This window comes from Coregonus clupeaformis, chromosome 20 (genome assembly GCF_020615455.1).
Source record: "Coregonus clupeaformis isolate EN_2021a chromosome 20, ASM2061545v1, whole genome shotgun sequence".
Taxonomy (NCBI): domain Eukaryota; kingdom Metazoa; phylum Chordata; class Actinopteri; order Salmoniformes; family Salmonidae; genus Coregonus; species Coregonus clupeaformis.
This window is the reverse complement of record NC_059211.1, coordinates 20,180,877-20,206,127: the sequence shown is the minus strand read 5'-3', so window position 1 is coordinate 20,206,127 and position 25,251 is coordinate 20,180,877. Positions and strand designations below refer to the sequence as shown.

Sequence of the window (25,251 nt, the reverse complement as noted above, 5' to 3'; positions counted from 1 at the left end):
TCTCTCTGTGGCCTGTATTCTAAATTTACCCATTGCTGTAAATTAATCCAAGAGATATCATTCAGTCATTCAGAAATACATTTATATCTTTCAGATATTCAGAATGTACGGATAGATTCAAGCTTTCACTTGAATCAAACCTGAATTGTTGAGAAAAGGAACAGTTACATTTGCCTTACCATAAAAGTAAGGGAGTCCAGGTGTTCACTGTTCACTGAGTTGACTTAAAGCAACACTGGACTTCCCTAAAAGGTGCTTGTTGGGGTTCAAAGGAAGCTATTAATACACAGTCATGATACACACGTCCATGTATCACATGAGCCCCCCGGCTCTGTTAGAAAACCTCTGACAGTTACATCAGCTCAGCTGTATTAGTGACAGAGGCAGAGCTGGTCACACTGGTCAGTCACACATAGGATCTAAATTGAGAATGGCCTTCAGGAAATGAGACAGGACAACAGACCTGGTTTCAAATACTATTTAGGGTATTTCAATTACTTTCAAAGACATTTTGAAGTAGGCTTGGGCGGTATTCAGATTGTCATACCGTCATACCGACCTTGTTCATACCGATTACTGCATTGTTGTGAAAGAGCAAGAAAGGCATTTCACTGTACTTATGCACGTGACAGTGGTCCTCTGTAGCTCAATTGGTAGAGCATGGCGCTTGTAACGCCAGGGTAGTGGGCAGTGGCGGCTCCTGAAAAAATTCTCAGGAGGGGCAATTTTTCTGATGATTTAGGTGACCTACACACATTTTAAAAAAGATATGTCCAGCAACAACATGAAGACAGGGGCAGCATATAAGTCAATACCAGAAGCATTTATTGACTGATCTGGGGAGATGGATTCCAGTTTCTGTGACAGATTATAAATAATCTCTGATGCCTTTGTTATATTAGCTTTTGGTTGAATGTACTGTCGTAGTAAATATATAATGTTATAGCTTGGTCTGACTAAAATCTTGTGCATGACCCATTTTGTGTTGGGCGTTTGTTTTCAATCAATGCTGTTCCTATCCTATAACAATGGACAAAAGAGTCCTATCTTGTCAGCCTTGTCAGCAGGTGGCCAAGGACAACACCCACGCCATAGGTCTCTCAGTTCTTCCAACTCACGAGTTCTTGCTCTGAGGACACACACACACACACACACACACACATCATCACTGATAACACACACACACACACACATCATCACTGTTAAACACACACACACACACACACAAAAATCCCCTCTCTTTAGGCTGAACATTTGAAGACAGAGAACCCGACTCAGAGCCAATGCAACAGTGGAGGGACCTCGCCCAACTCATCAGGACCAATCAGAAGATCAGAACTACTAGATTCAACCTACATCATTTATTGTATAAAATGTCTGCACACAATGATTTCGGGGCTCTCTTCAGATAGCTCCCTAAGAGTTTGACGAACGGGTCCGTGCACGCGATTCCAGATATCTTTACCTCTGAATAAACTGCCTTTATTATACCATATCCACCCTGTCCAAAGTCTCTACTTGGTCTCAGTTCTCCAGTAAACTTGTGATTATCAACAGTACACAACGGTAACAAACAATTGGGGGAACTCACGGGGCAGATAGTAAGGTCGCAGTGACACAGAAAGCAGTTCAATGTCGGGGGGTACAGAGTCGCTCTCTTACCAGGATCGCGGTCCGCTCTGACCAGGGTGAAGCCGGCCGGCTCCACTTCTCTGTCCGGGACTCTGTCATCCAGCCAAGTCTCCCAGCTGTGTGGATTCCGCTGCCAGCAGCGTTTTCATTATTTAGTCCGTTCGTAGCGGGTATGTACACGATCAACAAGATCAGTCCAAAACCCACCACTGGAAATCCATGGTTGGCAGAATGTTTGTAAACTAAGTCTACAAATTAAAAACATAAAATAACGCCACACTGCAGGTCGCAACAGAGACGCTGCTAGCCGCTATTTTCTTAGTTACGTTCATGGTTACGTCACGTATGACGAAAGCGCGTAAGTGCAAGCCCACAGACACCCATAGAGAATGTATTGAAAGCTTTGAAATTTGAAAAAATAGATTTTACATGACAGGCTATGAGAGACTTCTGGGCGATTTTCAACCTGACTGAAATCGCCCCAAAAACGGGCGGGGCCATTTGAAGCACGACTTTAGCCTGATTTGACATTTAGTGGCAGTCAGATCAGATTAGAACACTGATAACTACTGTTGCCGTGATATAATTGATTAGAAAAAAATCCCTTCCTTTTCCCGTTTGGCAGTGCGTCGCCCATATCGCCCTATTGAACAGGCCGTCCCTGGTAGTGGGTTCGATCCCCGGGACCACCCATACGTAAAAATGTATGCACACATGACTGTAAGTCACTTTGGATAAAAGCGTCTGCTAAATGGCATATTATTATATTATATTATTACAATAAAAACTTGAAACTTGCAATTTGTGCCATTCAGGATATTCAGTAATACCGCCACTGAACACAAGGGGCGCTGTTTTCATACGAAGGTTATCAATGTTAACAAGTACATGTGAAATCCCATTGCGAATGCTACCTAAATCTTAATGAACGCATGCTAACATTTTATACAGTCTCTGAGATAAAGTATTTGCAGGACAGACATCCCAGCTCATAAAGTTATACAAGTAACTAAAAAATGCTACTCACAGTTTGCTGCATGCAAAATATTAGACAGCAAGGCTCTTGATCCAGGAGGGGATTCTGTTACCAATAGGAGCTTGACTGCAAGAAGCTAACCACTTATCTAGATAACTAGCTACTAAGTTAGCAAAGCAAATGCACAACTGCAGAGCATTTAGCACATTTTAGACAGTTCATAGTTATAAGATATCTAGCTGGCGAACATTTAGTTGGAATTCCATGATGTAACTAGATCACCTGGTGTGTGCTTCTTCTTCTTCTTCTTTTTCTTGTTTAGGATTTGGTTGGCGGATGGCATTACATTTTTAGGGGCATACACTGCCACCTACCGTACTGGTGTGTGAGGCCATTCACTACCTACCTACATTAAATTATTGATATGGTAATACAAAACTGGGAAAAAGGAAAAGGAAAATTTCCCTGTCAACTATTAACCCTCTCTAATAAATCCACCACCCATTCCACTATTTAACCATATCTAATCCTACTCCAGACCAACGGTCTGAAAGGACAGTACACTACCACTCAACACCCCCTGTAACCGTTCTGAAGTAAATCCTCGCAATCCCAAGTACGCTGCCGCTGCCACCACAACCTCTATTTTCTGTGACTTCCGATGCCTTTCTGCAGTAAAATTTACAACAATGGCTATGAATGCTAAAAAGCCCACCTTACTGAAGCACATATTCTTCCCATCACTCTCTCTTGATCTCTGCCTATCCACAGGAATCCTCTCAGTATCCCTCACCCTGTACTCATCTTCCTCAACCACTCTCTTCACGCTTCGGCATACAACACTTTATGTACTACTCTAACCCTGGAAACCTCAACCTTCCTTTCTCCCACCACCATGCTTCACTGTGGGGATGGTGTTCTCAGGGTGATGAGAGGTGTTGGGTTTGCGCCAGACATAGCGTTTTCCTTGATGGCCAAAAAGCTCAATTTTAGTCTCATCTGACCAGAGTACCTTCTTCCATATGTTTGGGGAGTCTCCCACATGCCTTTTGGCGAACACCAAATGTGTTTGCTTATTTTTTTCTTTAAGCAGTGGCTTTTTTCTGGCCACTCTTCCATAAAGCCCAGCTCTGTGGAGTGTACAGCTTAAAGTGGTCCTATGGACAGATACTCCAATCTCCGTTGTGGAGCTTTGCAGCTCCTTCAGGGTTACCTTTGGTCTCTTTGTTGCCTCTCTGATTAATGCCCTCCTTGAGTTTTGGTGGGCGGCTCTCTCTTGGCAGGTTTGTTGTGGCGCCATTTTCTTTCAATTTTTTATAATGGATTTCATGGTTCTCCGTGTCATTTAAATTGATTTTTATTTGGATTTCATTTAATGGACATACACAAAATAGTCCAAATTGGTGAAGTGAAATGAAAAAAAAAACTTGTTTCCAAAAATTGCAATAGCTTGCACTTCTTCAGATACAGTATGCAATTAAAAACTGTTTTGAAGAAGGTGGTGGGGATAGGCTCGAGAAGGCAAGTAGAAGGCTTAAGTTGTGATATCACTTTCCTGAGCATGTCTGTGTCAACCAGGGAAAGTAAATCCACAGTGCCTTTGCGTGGTAGGCTACTCATCAGGTCTTCCTTGACTGATACCCAGCCTAATGTTGGTTATCTTATCTCTGAAATATGCCGCAAACTCGTCACATTTAGATGTGGAGGAAGGTTCACATAGGTTTGAGGGGGTAGGATTTATCAGGCCATCAATGGTCAAGAAGAGCACTCTCTAATTATTCTGATTAATAGTGATCAAGTTAGAAAAATGAGCCCATCTGGCATTTGTAATTGCCTTGTTACAGTATATACAGTGCATTCAGAAAGTATTCAGACCCCTTGACTTTTTCCACATTTTGTTACGTTACAGCCTTATTCTAAAATGTATTCAGTTGTTTTTTTCCCTCATCAATCTACACACAATACCCCATAATGACAAAGCAAATATCTCATTTACATAAGTATTCAGACCCTTTACTCAGTACTTTGTTGAAGCACCTTTGGCAGCGATTACAGCCTCGAGTTTTCATGGGTATGACGCTACAAGCTTGGCACACCTGTATTTGGGGAGTTTCTCCCATTCTTCTCTGCAGATCCTCTCAAGCTCTGTCAGATTGGATGGGGAGTGTCGCTGCACAGCTATTTTCAGGTCTCTCCAGAGATGTTCGATCAGGTTCAAGTCTGGGCTCTGGCTGGGCCACTCAAGGGCATTCAGAGACAAATCCACTCCTATGTTGTCTTGGCTGTGTGCTTAGGGTCGTTGTCCTGTTGGAAGGTGAACCTTCGCCCCAGTCTGAGGTCCTGACAATGCTGGATCAGGTTTTCATCAAGGATCTCTCTGTACTTTGCTCCGTTCATCTTTCCCTCGATCCTGACTAGTCTCCCAGTCCCTGCCGCTGAAAAACATCCCCACAGCATGATGCTGCCACCACCATGCTTCACCGTAGAGATGGTGCCAGGTTTCCTCCAGACGCGACGCTTGGCATTCAGGCCAAAGTGTTCAATCTTGGTTTCATCAGACCAGAGAATCTTGTTTCTCATGGTCTGACAGTTCTTTAGGTGCCTTTTGGCAAACTCTAAGTGGGCTGTCGTGCCTTTCACTGAGGAGTTTCTTCCGTCTGGCCACTCTGCCATAAAGGCCTGATTGTTGGAGTGCTGCAGAGATGGTTGTCCTTCTGGAAGGTTCTCCCATCTCCACAGAGGAACTCTGGAGCGCTGTCAGAGTGACCATCAGGTTCTTGGTCACCTCCCTGACCAAGGCCCTTCTCCCCCGATTGCTCAGTTTTGCCGGGCGGTCAGCTCTAGGAAGAGTCTTGGTGGATCCAAACCTCTTCCATTTAAGAATGATGGAGGCCACTGTGTTCTTGGGGACCTTCAATGCTGCAGACATTTTTTTGTAACCTTCCCCAGATCTGTGCCTCGACACAATCCTGTCTTGGAGCTCTACGGACAATTCCTTTGACCTCATGGCTTGGTTTCTGCTCTTACATGCATTGTCAACTGTGGGACCTTATATATACAGGTGTGTGCCTTTCCAAATCATGTCCAATCAATTGAATTTACCACAGGTGGACTCCAATCAAGTTGTAGAAACATCTCAAGGATGATCAATGGAAACAGGATGCACCTGAGCTCAATTTCGAGTCTCATAGAAAAGGGTCTGAATACTTATGTAAATAAGGTATTTCTGTTAGTTTTTTATATACATTTGCAAACATTTCTAAAAACCTGTTTTCGCTTTGTCATTATGGGGTATTGTTTGTAGATTGATGAGGAAAAATAATAATTGTATCCATTTTAGAATAAGGCTGTCACGTAACAAAATGTGGAAAAAGTCAAGGTCTGAATACTTTCCAAATGCACTGTATGCCAAGTTGCTCTCTCAGAATAACATAATGGACCTGCAACTTTGACTTTCTCCACTTCCGCTCTGCCTTTCTGCAATTTATCTTTAATTGATTCGTTTCCTCAGTCATCCAAGGTGCTCTCCATTTGGATGTGGCCTTTTTCAACTTTACTGGAGCTATGGCATCAATGGTTGTCCCTTGGAAAAATTGTCCTTAATTTGCTATAAAAATGATCAACTAAATCATCACAAGAGGAAGGCAGAATAGGTGATGGAGTATTGTTCATACACTCAATAAAATCTGTAGCAACTTTAGAGGTAAGATAGCGTTTCTTACCAACAAGGTAGTAAAAAATACACAGTGGTGATCAAATAAAAAAAGCAACATCAACAATAGAGGACGTGTCAATAGAAAGCCCCTTGGTAATAACCAGGTCCAGAGTATGGCTGCGGTTATGGGTGAGCCCAGTAACATGTTAGATAAAGTCCATAGAGCTCAAAAGATTCATAAATTCATTGGCCTTGGAGTCAGTCTCTTTGTCAACATGAATATTAAAATCACCCAAAACAATGATTTTATCATAGTTCTCAAGGACAATAGACAATAGATCAGATAAATCAGTAAAGAAAGTGGGGCAGTGCTTTGGTGGCCTATACAGGGTTATGGCCAGCACTGGTGGCTGACATTTAAACAGTATAGCATGATGTTCAAAAGACCCAGTGTCGCCAAACGAAATATCCTTACAGCTGAGAGCATGAGTAAAAATAGAGGCTGTCCCCCAACCCTTTTCCCCTTTTCTGATAGAGTATGAAAAGCTGTAGTCCGGGGGGGAGGCTTCAATAAGAGCGGCACTACAGTCTGATGACAGCCATGTTTCAGTGAGAAACATGCAATCAACTTTGCGCTCGGTAATGAGGTCATTCACAAGAAAGGTTTTACTAGTGTTTGCTCTAACATTTAAAAGTGCCATATTCAATGAGTGTGGGCCACTCTGCCCCTAAGGCCTCTGCCTCAAGGTAAGCAATGGAATAACAACACAATTATTAATGTTACAACCACATCTCCACTCTAACAGAATGGTAGGAGATGACAGTTTGTATAAACTCACTAGAAGGCGGAGTTAAAGGAACATAATTAGGTTATTCACAATACTCATAGTGCCAGGAGTTTATATGCTTTCCAAGTTCTCTGTTGCTTATTCTGACAGGGAGAACTGGCTCACTATCAGACCCTGTCCGTCAGTCTCTTAACTAATGAACTACTGAACCACACAACTACTGACCACAACCACACAACTACTGAACACACAATTACTGACCACACAAATACTGATCACACAACTAATGACCACACAAATACTGACCACAACTACTGACAGCATCTACTGACCACTACTGACCACAACTGCTGACCACAACCACAACTTCTGACCACAACTACTGACCACACAACTACTGAACCACACAACTACAAGGACAGGTTTGAGTAGCTGGTGAGGTTGTGTCTCTCTCTGGCGTGAGGTAAGCTTGGCTTATATGGCTTATATACATAGTTTGAGCTTTGTCGAGTAAAGCTTAAACTATGTATTTAGATTGTAGTTAGGTATTGTAGGTAGTTATCGTGGGTTGTTGTATGTAATTATTGTAGGTAAGTATTGTATTCGGCTGAGCCCGGTGAAGCACGAAGCTAGCTAACCCACTACCTGGACTAGCTAGCAGGTAGCTACTGGTAACTATTAGCAACTGTGGATAGTTGTTTCACGCCTGAGAGTACCTGTAATTACGCCAGCTAGCTGCCTACAATAATTACATACAATAATGCCTACCATTCAGCTGTTTTTCTAACCTCATTGTCTGAAGCGTTAACGTAAGGTAGTAAGTGGCTACTGTGCTCTAAATGTAGCTGGCTTGTTGCTACCTGGATAGCTACTAAACAATAGCTGGAACGACCTAGCGAACAGACGCGAACTGGCTGAGTCAATTCAGTGGCTAGCTTTGCACTTGGCTAGCTAACAGTGGCTGCTAGGGGTAAGTTATAACCTACATTTGTGTTTTGTTTTTACATACTGGTAGCCAGAGTCGTTCAAGGGAATTCGGGACATGGGTGACTAGTTAACGTTAGCTTGGCTCTCTCTGTGTGTTCGTGCCGTGGGAGGAGGGGTTTCTTCGTTGGCAGAAAGCAATGGCTAGCTAGTATGCTAACTATTCTAGCTAACTAACTGGCTGAATAAGTTGACGACGGACTCGCTCAAGCTGTCGGGACTAACCCACAACGTTAGACACGGACACGAATGATCTGCTTGGCGTGTTGACACACTGGTGCTTTGTTGTGGCTGAGTATTGGTGCTAAACTGTGTTGTTGGAGTCCGGCATGCTAGTTGGCTGTGGCGTCATTTGACTAGGTGCCCTGGACGGTTTTCACGGAAGAATACTGTACCAAGTTAGCTAGCTGAATAAACTAAGTTAGTCTATTCCTAGAAAACATTGAACCGCTGTAGTTTACAACAATTATAGTTTCTGAGGTGGAAGTTGGGAGAGTTATATTTGGGTGTTTCAGTGAAACGTAAGTGAGGGAGGCCCCGTTCTCTCGCTTTCCCAGATGTTTAGTTCATTTCATTCCGATCTCCTTTGCATTATTGTAGCCATTTTCTGTAGCCTGTCAACTATGCCTCTGTCTATCCCTGTTCTCTCCTCTCCGCACAGGCTATACAAACGCCTCACACCGCGTGGCTGCTGCCTCTCTAACCTGGTGGTCCCTGCAAGCACGACCCACATGGAGTTCCAGGTCTCCGGCAGCCTCTGGAACTGCCGTTCTGCGGCCAACAAGGCAGAGTTAATCTCAGCCTATGCTACCCTCCAGTCCCTCGACTTCTTGGCGCTGACGGAAACATGGATTACCACTGAAAACACTGCTACTCTTACTGCTCTCTCCTCGTCTGACCATGTGTTCTCGCATACCCCGAGAGCATCTGGTCAGCGGGGTGGTGGCACAGGAATCCTCATCTCTCCCAAGTGGACATTCTCTCTTTTTCCCCTGACCCATCTGTCTATCTCCTCATTTGAATTCCATGCTGTCACAGTCACTAGCCCATTCAAGCTTAACATCCTTGTCATTTATCGCCCTCCAGGTTCCCTTGGAGAGTTCATCAATGAGCTTGACGCCTTGATAAGTTCCTTTCCTGAGGATGGCTCACCCCTCACAGTTCTGGGTGACTTCAAACTCCCTACGTCTACCTTTGACTCATTTCTCTCTGCCTCCTTCTTTCCACTCCTCTCCTCTTTTGACCTCACCCTCTCACCGTCCCCCCCTACTCACAAGGCAGGCAATACGCTTGACCTCATCTTTATTAGATGATGTTCTTCTACTAATCTCACTGCAACTCCCCTCCATGTCTCCGACCACTACTTTGTATCCTTTTCTCTCTCGCTCTCCTCCAACACTACTCACTCTGCCCCTACTCAGATGGTAATACGCCGTCGCAACCTTCGCTCTCTCTCTCCCGCTACTCTCTCCTCTTCCATTCTATCATCTCTTCCCTCTGCTCAATCCTTCTCCCTCCAATCTCCTGATTCTGCCTCCTCAGCCCTCATCTCCTCCCTTTCTGCATCCTTTGACTCTCTATGTCCCCTATCCTCCCGGCTGGCTCGGTCCTCCCCTCCTGCTCCGTGGCTTGACGACTCATTGCGAGCTCACAGAACAGGGCTCCGGGCAGCCGAGCGGAAATGGAGGAAAACTAGACTCCCTGCGGATCTGGCATCTTTTCACTCCCTCCTCTCTACATTTTCTTCATCTGATTCTGCTGCTAAAGCCACTTTCTACCACTCTAAATTCCAAGCATCTGCCTCTAACCCTAGGAAGCTCTTTGCCACCTTCTCCTCCCTGCTGAATCCCCCCCAATCCCTCTCTGTGGAAGACTTCGTCAACCATTTTGAAAAGAAGGTTGACGACATCCAATCCTCGTTTGTTAAGTCAAATGACACTGCTGGTCCTGCTCACACTGCCCTACCCTATGCTTTGACTTCTTTCTCCCCTCTCTCTCCAGATGAAATCTTGCGACTTGTGACGGCCGGCCGCCCAACAACCTGCCCGCTTGACCCTATCCCCTCCTCTCTTCTCCAGACCATCTCCGGTGACCTTCTCCCTTACCTCACCTCACTCATCAACTCATCCTTGACCGCTGGCTATGTCCCTTCCATCTTCAAGAGAGCGAGAGTTGCACCCCTTCTCAAAAAACCAACACTCCCTCTGATGTCAACAACTACAGACCAGTATCCCTTCTTTCTTTTCTCTCCAAAACTCTTGAGCGTGCCGTCTTTAGCCAACTCTCTTGCTATCGCTCTCAGAATGACGTTCTTGATCCAAACCAGTCAGGTTTCAAGACTGGTCATTCAACTGAGACTGCTCTTCTCTGTGTCACGGAGGCTCTCCGCACTGCTAAAGCTAACTCTCTTTCCTCTGCTCTTGTCCTTCTAGACCTGTCTGCTGCCTTTGATACTCTCCGAGTTGGGCATCTCCGGCGCAGCTCACTCTTGGATTGCGCCCTACCTGACCGGTCGCTCCTACCAAGTGGCGTGGCGAGAATCTGTCTCCGCACCACGTGCTCTCACCACTGGTGTCCCCCAGGGCTCAGTTCTAGGCCCTCTCCTATTCTCGCTATACACCAAGTCACTTGGCTCTGTCATATCCTCACATGGCCTCTCCTATCATTGCTACGCAGACGACACACAACTAATCTTCTCCTTTCCCCCTTCTGATAACCAGGTGGCGAATCGCATCTTTGCATGTCTGGCAGACATATCAGTGTGGATGACGGATCACCACCTCAAGCTGAACCTCGGCAAGACGGAGCTGCTCTTCCTCCCGGGGAAGGACTGCCCGTTCCATGATCTCGCCATCACGGTTGACAACTCCGTTGTGTCCTCCTCCCAGAGTGCGAAGAGCCTTGGCGTGACCCTGGACCCTTCTCCGCTAACATCAAGGCGGTGACCCGATCCTGTAGGTTCATGCTCTACAACATTCTGAGAGTACGACCCTGCCTTACACAGGAAGCGGCACAGGTCCTAATCCAGGCACTTGTCATCTCCCGTCTGGATTACTGCAACTCGCTGTTGGCTGGGCTCCCTGCCTGTGCCATTAAACCCCTACAACTCATCCAGAATGCCGCAGCCCGTCTGGTGTTCAACCTTCCTAAGTTCTCTCACGTCACCCCCGCTCCTCCGCACACTCCACTGGCTTCCAGTTGAAGCTCGCATCTGCTACAAGACCATGGTGCTTGCCTACGGAGCTGTGAGGGGAACGGCACCTCCGTACCTTCAGGCTCTGATCAGTCCCTACACCCAAACGAGGGCATTGCGTTCATCCACCTCTGGCCTGCTGGCCCCCTACCTCTGCGGAAGCACAGTTCCCGCTCAGCCCAGTCAAAACTGTTCGCTGCTCTGGCACCCCAATGGTGGAACAAGCTCCCTCACGACGCCAGGACAGCGGAGTCACTCACCACCTTCCGGAGACACTTGAAACCCCACCTCTTTAAGGAATACATGGGATAGGATAAAGTAATCCTTCTACCCCCCTTACCCCCAAAAAAAAAAAAACATATTGTAAAGTGGTTATCCCACTGGCTATAAGGTGAATGCACCAATTTGTAAGTCGCTCTGGATAAGAGCGTCTGCTAAATGACGTAAATGTAAATGTAAACTACTGACCATAACCACACAACTACTGACCACATCCATACTGTAGGGCCCAAAGAACCTGCAACACAACCACATAACTACTGACCACAACTATTGACATAAACACATTTAGCATCTCCTGGCTTCCACATGTAGCCTACAAGCCACTGATGCTGACCTTTAGAACATCTACATTTTAAAAAGTCTAATAGATCCATGTAATATAGCCTACACCTTCACAATAAATCCATTATTTATTTTAGACAGGTCTAAAGAAGCATGATATGAAGAAAATGTAGTCTATTTCAGAAGAACAGAATTGCATACTCTCAGTTGTCCTTATGTTAAGTCCTGATGTGGCTATGCCAAATGGCTGTGGGCTACACTAGTTCATTTAGCAGACAAGGTTTGCTTAGAATTCCGTGGCATTATTTTATATTATTTATAGTATGAAGAATACAATTGAACAAAGCAGAATAAAATAGAAAGGATATTTTCTCCAAAGGATTTGAGGGAGTGCGCACATGTGGCTATTCTTTGTTGAGTGGTTAACAAATAAATAGGTCCTCCTATATGCTTAATTTAGAGTTATTCATGTAACTTTAGTTGTTCTACAAACGTTGGGCTATATGTTTAGATTTGTAATACATTGTAAGGCTGCATGATGCAACTCTAAAAGTCACTTGAAAGGCTTGAGCTCTGCTTTGTTTTTTTTTGCGCAGGCTGTACACACTTAGTCAGTCTCTCATTCACAATTTGAGAAGCACTTGATAATGCCTCGATTTCACAATTTGAGAAGCACTTGATAATGCCTCGAATTTCCCGGTGGCATCCCCTTTGTGTGGCCATAATGCACCCCAAAAATATCAATGCCTTTTGTAGCCCTTCTCTGTAAATGCTGCCTGCTCCGAAGCAACTCTCATCTCACTCACACGGCTCTCCATCATGTGATCGTGTCTTTCTTACAGGCTACAAGTGAAGACAGACACATCAGGGACTCAACTGCGTGCTGCCTTATCCAATTCCGAGGTGCATATTGAAGATATTGGAAGAACTGTCCACTTTTACTTTTCGTCAGCCAACAAGATGAGTAGGCCTAACGAACAGCAAAACCACTAGCCTATGTCAATCTACTATCCCCCATAGTAAAACAGTTGACCTATTCTATTCTGTGCAATAAATAAATATTCCAAACATAGTCTGGGACAGTTGTGGGATGCGATAGATCCCAAATTAATACAACCACTAGCATCAAAAAAACATTTTTATGCAATGAGGCTGATGCAACAGATCAGAACATTTAGCTTTAAATGTTGATAAACTATTAGGCTATTTCTTCACTTCATAAGCTGCACACGACAGTATGCTTTAAGCGCGAATGTTCCATTCGCAGGAAAACACCATTATCAAAAGTGACCGCAAATGCGATTATGCATGTAATGATTTATTATAAAGGTGAATTGTTATGGTGAAAATGATCTTCCCCAAACTTCAACTCACACCCTGCTTATGTATGCCAGTTAGGCTCTACACCCCTTGTAAAGCAGGTTAATGTGCTTAATTTTAAGAAGTTATTTGGCCACTTTAGTTTTGATACAAACCTTATTAAAACATATAGGCCTATGGCTAGGCTACATGAGGTGTGCCCCTATTATTCGAAAAAGTCACACAAAAAAGGCATTGTTTCTTATGCTGGGCATCTTTCACAAGTGATAATATATAATTCACAAGTGATAGGCTAATATTGTCACCCATCAGATTATTCTCGCTTTGGATAAAAGCGTCTGCTAAATGGCATATTATTATTATTATTATTATTATTATATACTAAATAATATACAGTGGGGAGAACAAGTATTTGATACACTGCCGATTTTGCAGGTTTTCCTACTTACAAAGCATGTAGAGGTCTGTAATTTTTATCATAGGTACACTTCAACTGTGAGAGACGGAATCTAAACAAAAATCCAGAAAATCACATTGTATGATTTTTAAGTAATTCATTTGCATTTTATTGCATGACATAAGTATTTGATCACCTACCAACCAGTAAGAATTACGGCTCTCACAGACCTGTTAGTTTTTCTTTAAGAAGCACTCCTGTTCTCCACTCATTACCTGTATTAACTGCACCTGTTTGAACTCGTTACCTGTATAAAAGACACCTGTCCACACACTCAATCAAACAGACTCCAACCTCTTCACAATGGCCAAGACCAGAGAGCTGTGTAAGGACATCAGGGATAAAATTGTAGACCTGCACAAGGCTGGGATGGGCTACAGGACAATAGGCAAGCAGCTTGGTGAGAAGGCAACAACTGTTGGTGCAATTATTAGAAAATGGAAGAAGTTCAAGATGGCGATCAATCACCCTCGGTCTGGGGCTCCATGCAAGATCTCACCTCGTGGGGCATCAATGATCATGAGGAAGGTGAGGGATCAGCCCAGAACTACACGGCAGGACCTGGTCAATGACCTGAAGAGAGCTGGGACCACAGTCTCAAAGAAAACCATTAGTAACACACTACGCCGTCATGGATTAAAATCCTGCAGCGCACGCACGGTCCCCCTGCTCAAGCCAGTGCATGTCCAGGCCCGTCTGAAGTTTGCCAATGACCATCTGGATGATCCAGAGGAGGAATGGGAGAAGGTCATGTGGTCTGATGATACAAAAATATAGCTTTTTGGTCTAAACTCCACTCGCCGTGTTTGGAGGAAGAAGAAGGATGAGTACAACCCCAAGAACACCATCCCAACCGTGAAGCATGGAGGTGGAAACATCATTCTTTGGGGATGCTTTTCTGCAAAGGGGACAGGACGACTGCACCGTATTGAGGGGAGGATGGATGTATGCGAGATCTTGGCCAAGAACCTCCTTCCCTCAGTAAGAGCATTGAAGATGGGTCGTGGCTGGGTCTTCCAGCATGACAACGACCTGAAACACACAGCCAGGGCAACTAAGGAGTGGCTCCGTAAGAAGCATCTCAAGGTCCTGGAGTGGCCTAGCCAGTCTCCAGACCTGAACCCAACAGAAAATCTTTGGAGGGAGCTGAAAGTCCGTATTGCCCAGCGACAGCCCCGAAACCTGAAGGATCTGGAGAAGGTCTGTATGGAGGAGTGGGCCAAAATCCCTGCTGCAGTGTGTGCAAACCTGGTCAAGACCTACAGGAAACATATGATCTCTGTAATTGCAAACAAAGGTTTCTGTACCAAATATTAAGTTATGCTTTTCTGATGTATCAAATACTTATGTCATGCAATAAAATGCAAATTAATTACTTAAAAATCATACAATGTGAAAGCTGATCCTCCTCTTTTCAGTAGAGGCCCTCACTCTGAACGCAGCTACCACTTCATTAAAGCCGTTAGATGCAGTTTATCATAGCGCACTGCGCTTTATTACGGGCGACAATTTTAGTACTCATCACTGCATTCTCTACCAGAAAGTTGGTTGGCCCTCTTTGATGTCACGTCGGTTGATATTTTGCTATGTTTTCATTTATAAAGCCCTTTCACAAAAAGTCCCACTGTACCTAACACCATTACTAAACTTTAGACATGAGTTAACACACCCGATCTCAGGGATGGCTAACTCTGCAAATTCCTTTGGTCTCTACTGAGTTAGGTAAATCAGCTTTTAGTTTTCTGTCACCTTATTTGTGGAACAATCTTCAAAATGTTATTTCATTTGATGTTTTGGTGCCTCTCGGGCAATTCAGAAAGCTGATTGACGACCTTATTACTGATTAATGTATGTTTTTTATGACTGTGTTTTTCTTTCTTTCTGCTTGCATTTTGTATTTATGTGAGTATTTTCTGTAATTTATGTAATTCAGGGCGCATCTGTAAAAGAGACCTTGGTCTCAATATGACTCCCTGATAAAATAAAGGTTAAATAAATATTTAAAGCCTATATAAAGTGTAAAAACCTACCAATAGCCTTGGCTCACGTGAGCACAAATTTCCCCCATGCTGGTAGAAATACAGTACGTCATTTGCAACTGTGTCACAACTGTGTCACAACTGAAACTTGCAACTTGCCAACTCCTACCAGGGTCACCCAGCGACCTTGTCCCTGGCACACTTCATCTAAATACATGGAAGCTTATCCAAGATGTGTGCCAAGCCTGGTGGCAGAGGCCTTTAAGCTTTCTCAATATCCATCTCCTCATGTCCAATTCACAGAGAACCATATCATAATATTACACATCATTCACCATGTGTCACCATGTATGATATCAATTCGAAACACAAAGACACAGTAGCAAGGACAGTGGGTCTGCCTAACCTATTCATTTGACATTTTGCTTTCATCTTGTTGTATATGGGCGATATGTTCAAGAACCCATTTCAATTATATATTTTCATTACACAAAATCACTGTAATTTGATGATGACATACATACAGAGACAGTATAATCATATAAGTTACCTTTAGAATGATACTCAAATACATTCAAATAATATAGGCTACATTTACATGCAAACTTCAAAATGTGTTGATACTCTTTGTTAGAGTAGGTTACTTAATTTTCTGCTCTCAACGTTTTAATAAAGTACAAGGAAATGTTCCTTATAATAACATCCAGTCGGTGGGCTGGAACTGCACGCGCTTTAAATGGACGTGAAACGTGTGCAAAAGGAAAAAGTCTAAACGGGATCATTGGGACGTCCCAACTCTGATGTCACCCTTTTGAAGTTGACATTTCAACCAGTTAAGGTAAGGGTTAAGGTTAGGGTTATGGTTAGGGTAGGGGTTAAGGGTCAGGGTTTAGGGGGTATGGATGTCCCAAGGATCCCAAATAGCACTACCCGTCGTAAATATGCACGTCTTTACGAAACGCCGACGTTGATTGGAGCCGTTGGGTGTTCTGGGGACAGTGATTGGACACAAATCTGAGGTATGACCACGAGTGCGTACGTCTGCGTGACGCAAGTCACAGTTGGCTACAAATTGAGTGCTCGCGCGTCTTTATCAATGAAGTAGTAAAGACAGCTGGGCTACAACACAACACAACACCAGAGAAAATAGAATAATACCGAAACTTGAACTACTCCCTACCTCATATTATTTGGATTGTATTTGTTATTCACTGTTAGTGTCACTTCAGCTGGGACTTGGAGCAGAAATCAGAAAAACCGACTCAAAATGAAATGCGTTATAGGAATTGGCGGGTAAGTTATTAGTTGTCGTTAAAAAATATGTTTATTATATAATACACGTATATTTTGATTAGTAGACATTTATGAACTCATTAGTTGACATCAAAAGTCTAAACAATAACACATGCAATGTTACTTACTTAGCATGCTAGTTGGCAAGGGGGTTAGCTACCTCTCAAAGTAGATTTTCTCGTCAGCTAAGTTTTTTTATTTTTATTAAAAAATAGGTAAGAATCCAGGCAACTTTAGGCTAATTGTATTAACGCCATGTATTGTACTAACGTTAAGTAGTTAACCGGAGACTTGGTTGTAGCAAATCCCTTGGCACGTTTGTATGTTGTCATAGTCGGGCGGGAGATTTAAAATTCCAGCGCGGACTTTCACATTGAACATTGGAGGGAGTCTTTTTGAAATTTGCAAACGTGAGAGTCATACGCCTTGCTGGCAACTTGTATTCTAAATGTTTATTAAGCTGGCAAAAAGAAATAGTCATGCTATGTATATAATGTAACATTTTACTTGGCTGAATATCAGGCTAGATACCGCTAGATGTGGGACTGGCAACGTTTCGAGTTGTTTTCGAAGCTAACTTCTGACTAAATTCAGAGATACACTTACCAAACTTACCTAGCTAGTTATACCATTAATTTTTTTGTTTGATTGCCAACTTATTCAGAGTAGCTAACATTAGCTAGCTGAAATAGCAAGGTAATCAATGTGCCCAGTTCTGCCACAATGGCTAGGTTACTAGCTAGCTATGATGGGAACCTCAAAATTCTGCATGTAATGTTGACTGCTATTTAAGTAACTTACTGTAACAATACCTCCAAGGTATACTGATGAGTGTTGTATAGACTGTTCAGACGTTCAATGCACGGACGCCTTGCTAAATCGCATGTCATGTTTATCTATTTTCAGTGTGACCAATGGTGGGAAAACCACATTGACAAATAGGCTGATCAAGTCACTACCTAACTGTTGTGTGGTGCATCAAGATGACTTTTTCAAGGTAAACTTAGTTTTCTGCTACAACATATGTGGCTATACAGTGATGTATTTGCATGACCTTGCTAAGGGAAGGGCAAATATCCAAAACACTCACAACATTAACCAATAGCCATGATGTATGCCATCTACGTCACCTGTCCATAACTTTTTATTAGGTCTGCATAGTATGCTGTAAATTAACCTAGCACTGACATGATGCATAGCCTTAGACTCCTCCCTCAGTCTTATCTTTGACACACTCCTTGCTTATTGCCTTCCTAATTTCTTGAATTACAAACTATGTATGCATTGAACTGTACATAATCATAACTTCTGATTAACTCACTGCTCTTATGCTTTGTTTCCAGTGTTTTATTGATGACTCACTGTATGCAAAGCTACCGGTTATATATGGTTTCTCAATGCTATTTTGCATGTTATTATCCCCTGCATGCTTTGGCTGGGTGTGCCCGGCTTGCCGTGTTCAGCATGTAATAAGGTCTGCCCGTATACATATCAGCCTGCAGTTGCAGCAATGTTTTATTGGTGACTGTTATTTCAGAAACCTGATCAGATAGAAGTCGGGGAGGACGGCTTTAGACAGTGGGATGGTAAGCCTGGATTTCACTGTAGGAGACGCATAACTGATCATTGTACTTGTCCCTTAGGGTAACAAAGCATCCCTCAAAATTGCATATTTGATAGTACATACATGAATAGTAATACTACCCTAGAGCACAATTCCCATTAAACAAGACTGAACACATTTCTTCATCCAGGTGTGTCCCTTTTTTGCTAAACTTATTTCCCCTCTGCCTTTCTCTGTTCTATGCAGTGATCACAGCGTTGGACATGGAGTCCATGGTGAACACGATTCGAGGCTGGACTGAGAACCCAGTGAAGTTTGCCCACTCCCACGGTGTCAACGTGTCCCCTTCCACAGAGGTTGCCGACCCAGAGCAGCAGATCCACATTCTGATCGTGGAGGGCTTCCTTCTGTACAACTACAAGTGAGTTCATCTGCACAACTGCTAACTGGAAATTTACTAGCTAACGGGAGTAATCAGCTGGTTTGTGCAACGTGTAAAAATAAATTGGGCCATGGCGTATTCAAATTGCTTGCAAGCATTAGTTGTCATAGGAATAGGGGACAAGCTGTCTCAAATTTGGATTCGAAGAGTTGTATGACAAATATTTGGACTAGTGTCCGTTCAAGTGACATGTGGGCTGTGTTGGCAGCTAGTTAGAGCATGCTTTTCTCACTAATACACAGGGCTGTGTTTACACAGGCAGCCCAATTCTGGTCTTTTGACCGATCTGATATTTTGCCAATATTTGGGTTAAGTTCAGAATTGGGCTGCCTTTGTAAACTGCTGTAGAGGCTGGTCCTGCAGTGCAGGTAAGGGTGTCAACTGAATGAGGCACTCAGTGCTGTTGGATGATGTGTTCTCCAGAAGTGTGCCATCTCCATTATGGGGCTCCAGAATGCAGATAGACTTCTGAGAACCTCAGAATTGTACATTGGTGTAGAACTAGAAGTTACCTTGTTCTGTCATGTTCCCCCAGGCCCCTGATGGACGTGTACAACAAGTGCTACTACATCTCCATTCCATACGAAGAGTGCAAAAGGAGGAGAAGGTGGGAATGGGGAGACTTCAGATCACTAACATTCATATGTAGCTATAGTATGGTGGTCGTTCTGTCTGAAAAGAAATGACAAATCTCCTTTATTTTAAATTGAAAGTTGTGCTAAATTCATATTTTTGTTTCCTTTTTAGTACAAGACAATACACCGTCCCTGACCCCCCTGGCCTGTTTGAAGGCCATGTGTGGCCCATGTACTTGAAGCACAGGAATGAGATGGTTGAGAGCTGTTTAGACATTGGTATTTACACGTTTGGCTCCTTTTTCATTTGTCAGTGAGAGTTATTGAATTTCAGCTATGCAATTAGGTTTCTGTAGCCATTTTGGTGGTACTAGCTAGTAGCTACGACTTCTCTTTGGCAAATGTCCTGATCGAGCTTTACATTTTGCTATAGCGTATCTGGATGGTTTGAAATCAAAGGAAGATCTCTACAGCCAGGTGTATGAGGACATCCAGAATACACTGTTGAATCGTTTATAGGTAAGAGGTGACAATGGTGTGTTTTGACTTATGTCCTCTAACAGTGTTGACGCTAAATTGAGTGTGGTTATCTAACTTTACCTTTTCTGTTTTATACAGCAGGAACTCAATCTCCAAACCTGTATAGACCTGTAAATAGCACCAAGACTGAAGATGTCGTTTTTTTAAATTAAAGCATTCTTTTTTTAAATTGTATTCCTTATTCTGTTGATAGTATTGAAGGAATGTTAACTTATGTTTTACAGAATAATCATTTCTGTTTGTTTTCTTATCTAATCTCTTGTTACTCCATTACTTCTGTTAATTAAACCACTGCCTAGTATCAGAGGTAGAGGGTTTACTCTTACAAAAATCTGCCCATGAAAATATTTTTGTATGGAGGCCACAAAAAAAATAGGGTTTGCTAAATCTCCAAATAAGGCTTATTTGATCAATTAGAAGTTTCATGGTTAGTTGTTTTGAATGCACTGATATGTGGACACATGGCATTTTGTTAGCTTTGAGAAAAACAAATCTTTAAATCGGAGTTGTGCCTGTACATCTGCCCTCTCATTGGCTAGAATGGTCCCACCTGAACTGGCTGTGTCTTCCATCGTTGAGGACATGTATTTACTTTGTTAGTCAAGTGACCACTCTATTCTATCTTATGAATATAATACATGTTTGCTAGTATGTACTTGCCTGCGTTTGGCAGGTAAATTGTCCATCTCAAATTAAATTGGGTTGTTGCTATTCTGAGACTTTTCAATGTTACTCCTGTGTCCTGTCTTTATTTACATTTCTCAAATGAAATGAGGTACATGGGGTATCAATAAACAGATTCAAGCCAGTCTGTGTACACTCACAAAGCTGTCCTAGGGTTGACACAAAACAAAGGAGTGTTAATCTGTTTTAGGCTTGTGTATGTGCATACAGTAATATATATATATACTTCCACATTCATTGATTGAACTCGTACAAAGCCAGCTTGATAGAACACTGGTATATTTGCCATTGGGAGAAAAAATACCGGTATGATGTGGTAAACTGATTCTATGGTTCATGTGGAAGTTAAAACGCTGTCCTTGTTTACATTGTTTATCACACCATTAGATTCACTATAAAGGCCTAGTATAGTATGACCTATTGCTTTTCTAATGAAATGTGCATGTTGGTGTGTCTGTCCCTAAGGATGTTGCTCAACTGTCATTTGGTCGAGCTGCAGAGCCTTAGTAAGTGAAAATTGAAGCGGTGTTGGCAGGCGACTGGAGTAACCCCTGTACTTCCCTACTGGAAATACTGAGGGTTGAGGAGAGCGGAAGAGCTCAACTTCTCAAACTTCATGTGTGGGTGTTGTTGATCTGGAGAAAGGTTTTGACAAGATGATCAGCTCACTCATCTCCCTCTCACTTTGAGGCCAATGTGTTTGTCATGTTTCAATCCTAATAGTATTATAACAAATGCCCAATAAATGCCAATTTCAGGTGCTTTGTTGGTGGGGCCTACCAGTTCCCTGGCATAAGCATTGGAGGCTGTGGATTTGTGTTGTATGTCCCCCATATTAGTACGTGCCAACTGTCTTGCAGCAGTGTTGTGTAACCTGGAGACAATGGCGTGATAGCAGTGACAGGTGTACGATGTGTCATTGTGTGAACTGGACTCAACACCAAACATGGACCCTGCTAAGCTCTTTCTACTAAACTAGACCAACGGTCTTAGATCTCATAGATCCAAATCAACTTGTTGCTATTTGATAAAGTTTTTATGTTTCTGTAAGCTCACTTTAATGACTGCAGATTTTCTAACCAATGCAAACTGACTAAAGGTGGAAATATACAAATGCCATGGTACATAAACCAGCTCTAATCATCAGCTTTTCCTTACAATACACACACACATCCTACTGAAACTATGCTTGAATTATTGAAAACTGCTTTACAGTCTAGGCCTATATTGAATGTTAACCTGCGCAAAAACAAATCCTGTCTAGACATTTTCCTGGAAGAACAACCTTTTCGAAGGGAAACGTGTGGATAAACTCTGTTGTACATCCATCAATCTATGCGTTGCTGAAAAGTATCTACAGTTACACTGACCTACCAAGTCAAAGAGCAGTAAGTGCTCATAGAGTGAAACAGAAAATGTACTTGTTTTAATTGTCCGGCCAAATGAATTGTAAGCAGATCATTGGAGGTGTGGTTACCTGTTGCTTACTATGAGGTTATTTTTTATTCATATTGACCATGACCTCTGACATAACCTTTGACCCTAGACGGCAGTTACTGCCTTCTTGCTTGGTACATCCACTGGAATATGTTTCCATGCCGTTAAAAAAAAATATACAACCTTGTGTTCAGAGATTTCTTCGTATGTGGCTGTCAGTCTCATAGTTTGATACTTCGTATCAGCAAAGAGCAATAAATAATACCAAGGTAAACTGTAATAACTGCAGCCCAAAGCTTGGTGAAACCAAGGTAAAAAAGCAGTAACTCACATGAGTGATTGCGGTTACTGCTTTTTTCCTTGGTTTCACTGTAACTTCTTCCTGTTACTGCAGACATGGCATTCTGTATTAAATCAAGGTGAAACTGCATGCCAACAGTTTGTAGTGTAATGTTTGGCATGGTTAGGCAATTGAAGCAACAACACAGACGTTGTAGTTTGGTTTTAATAATCATGTAACTGCCTGACTGATGGTGCACCTCTCTGGGAGTGTTGTACATTGTGTCTACAGTCTTTCTCTTATCTCTTAAGCTCCCTTTGTAACAAATGCTTCTATTTCTTTAATGACTGATCCTAATTTATGGCTTCTGAACTTGTCAACGATTATAACAGTCATTGCTATGCCACAGTGAAGTACCAAAAATGTTTCTGAACAAAATGCTACAACTGTACCTTGTTTGAAATAAATATAAACATATGGTTTACAGATGACAAGGGGAGTTATTTACACAAAATATTAGCTGGTGCAATGAACATAAAACATTGCAATATTTCAACTTATCAAAAATGAGAAGAAATTGTTCGAAAAATAAAATAATTTATGGTAGTCTAACACTTTACAACACAGAATAAAGTGGTAATAACATGGTAATAGTATGGTTTCTCATAGCAACTACTGGCATCTAACATAGTTACATCCCAGAGTTCTACCTGCAATGCTACCTATGACCTGTGCCCCATTGACCTTAAATAAATAAAAACCAATTGACAGGGGGGAAGGGCTGTGAGGAACCTGTAGGAGACCGATATAGTAACCACCCGTTGGCACACATTCAGTTGCAGCCAGCTAACCTTGTAATGGTTGCCCTCTGGAAGACAGACCCTCACATACAAATTGCTAAAAGGCTCTGAGTGCTTGTGGACATAGACAGGTTGAGTGTTTATATTTAGCTGGGATTCCTGCATTGTCAGGTGAGGAGATATAGTGCTTGTATAAAGATGGACACCCCCACCCTCTAATCCACAGCATGACTGGCCTGTTGCCCATAGCTACCCTTCTGACTGACAGGCAGCTCCCTACCCTCAGCCTGGTCTCATAGACTAGACATAACATAGTGAATATAAATCCGGGACACTCAAATTACATTTACATTTTAGTAATTTAGCAGACGCTCTTATCCAGAGCGACTTACAGTTAGTGAGTGCATTTTTTTTTTTTTTCATACTAGTATGATATGTTACGTTTGGTATGGTTACATAAGACACATGGTTACTTAAGGCAAAAATGAAATGGGCAGGGTGGATAGGTGGGCGTGTAACACGAATGTCTAGCAACCCTAAGGTTGCGAGTCCGAATTTCATAATGGACAACTTTAGCATTTTAGCTAATTTACAACTTTTTAACTACTTACTACTTTATAGCTACTTTGCATGTTAGCTAACCCTTCTCCTAACCCTTTTAGCTAACCCTAACCTTAACCCTTTAACCTAATTCCTAAACTTAACCCTAACCCCTAGCCTAGCTAATGTTAGCCAGCTACCTAATGTTAGCCACCTAGCCAGAATTCGTAACATATCATGTTTTGCAAATTAGTAAAATGTTGCATGTTTTGCAAATTCGTAACATATTGTACGTTTAGCAAATTCGTTACATATAATATGAATCGTAATCCGTAACATATAGGAAAAGGGTGTTGGACATCCACAAATTAGTACAGTACATACCATAAGAAACGTAACATATCATACTAAATGGAGTGTTCTGGATAAGAAACGTAACATATCATACTAAATGGAGTGTTCTGGATTTACGTACAGAATAATAGGAAATGCTCTGAGACCAGGTTGCAGCCAACCTTGCTTCTCCTCCAGCCACAGTACACAATGCATCAGAGGGGGACAAATCAGGGGAACGGTGAGGCCTCCTCTGTCAATCATGTGCTCTTATGAATCCACTCTACACCCTCTCAATCACATATGTAATGAGTGGAAACAGAATGACGCACAATAAACCTTGTGCCTTCCCACAGAAACCTACTGTCGCTATCCTCTGTTACCTTGCAACATATAATGGCTGGACAACTGTTACGTATGAGTTGCATTAGCACAGAACTGAGCTGTATATTTACTTTATTAAACCCGATGCATATATTATAATCGTATACCACAGAAGTGGTCGTGGAGCCGTTTTATGCACAGTATATGCAATAGCTTACATAATCTTTTCATCTTACTATTCATAACATACAGGCATTCGTACTGTATTGTATACTGCCATCGGACAGTGATAATTAGAGCTCTTCAGTTGCAGACTATTCTAAGACTCCTGCACTGTAACAGATCTGACGTGAAGGCTTCGTGGAACATATCTGACCAGGACGGTAACAGATCTGACCTGTTAGATATCAGATCTCTGAGGAAGGAAAAGTTCACACTGTTTGACAGCAGCCAAGACTTCCATAATGATATATGTCAAATCATCATAAACCATTAAGTGAGATACAGATCAGTTTCTTACATAACTATAGAATTCATGTCTGGGTAATACTGGCAAAAAGCCATGTCTCTAAAACCTAAAAGAGACGATTGGTCATTGTGTTGGTATTGGTTTGCATTGGCATTATCATTCAAAATTGATGTATTGTAAAACTTTAATCCTCCCCTGAAAATGTAGATAAATAATTATCTTGCCATTTATATTTGGCAGCTTATTAGAGTGAGACACTACAAAAAGCTAGACTATTTCTATTTCATAAGGGCAACATTGGAACCAAGTTTTGTCATTTATGGTTTGTATGCATGTTTGTTCTTCACTGCAGATGTTATGGTTATAAAATAAACCCTCATTTAGATGTCAACCTTGCCATCTATCATGGTGCTCTTGAAGTA

The 25,251-nt window shown here is 42.4% G+C and overlaps 1 protein-coding gene across 2 annotated transcripts; it reads left to right on the top strand.

The window, feature by feature from the left end:
• Positions 1–16,612: 16,612 nt before the first annotated feature.
• LOC121533622 (nicotinamide riboside kinase 2) lies at positions 16,613–20,694 on the top strand. 2 transcript variants are annotated; one of them, XM_041839734.2, is made up of 8 exons: positions 16,613–16,841; positions 17,748–17,838; positions 18,379–18,427; positions 18,652–18,826; positions 19,383–19,454; positions 19,595–19,701; positions 19,856–19,941; positions 20,041–20,694. In XM_041839734.2, the coding sequence occupies exons 1-7, from the start codon at positions 16,816–16,818 to the stop codon at positions 19,939–19,941; spliced, it is 606 nt and encodes a 201-aa protein (XP_041695668.1). In that variant the 5' UTR covers positions 16,613–16,815; the 3' UTR covers positions 20,041–20,694. The 2 variants fall into 2 exon arrangements, with proteins under 2 accessions (XP_041695668.1, XP_041695669.1); XM_041839735.2 differs by lacking the exons at positions 16,613–16,841; positions 18,379–18,427 and having other exon boundaries at positions 17,751–17,838.
• The last annotated feature ends 4,557 nt before the right edge of the window (positions 20,695–25,251 follow it).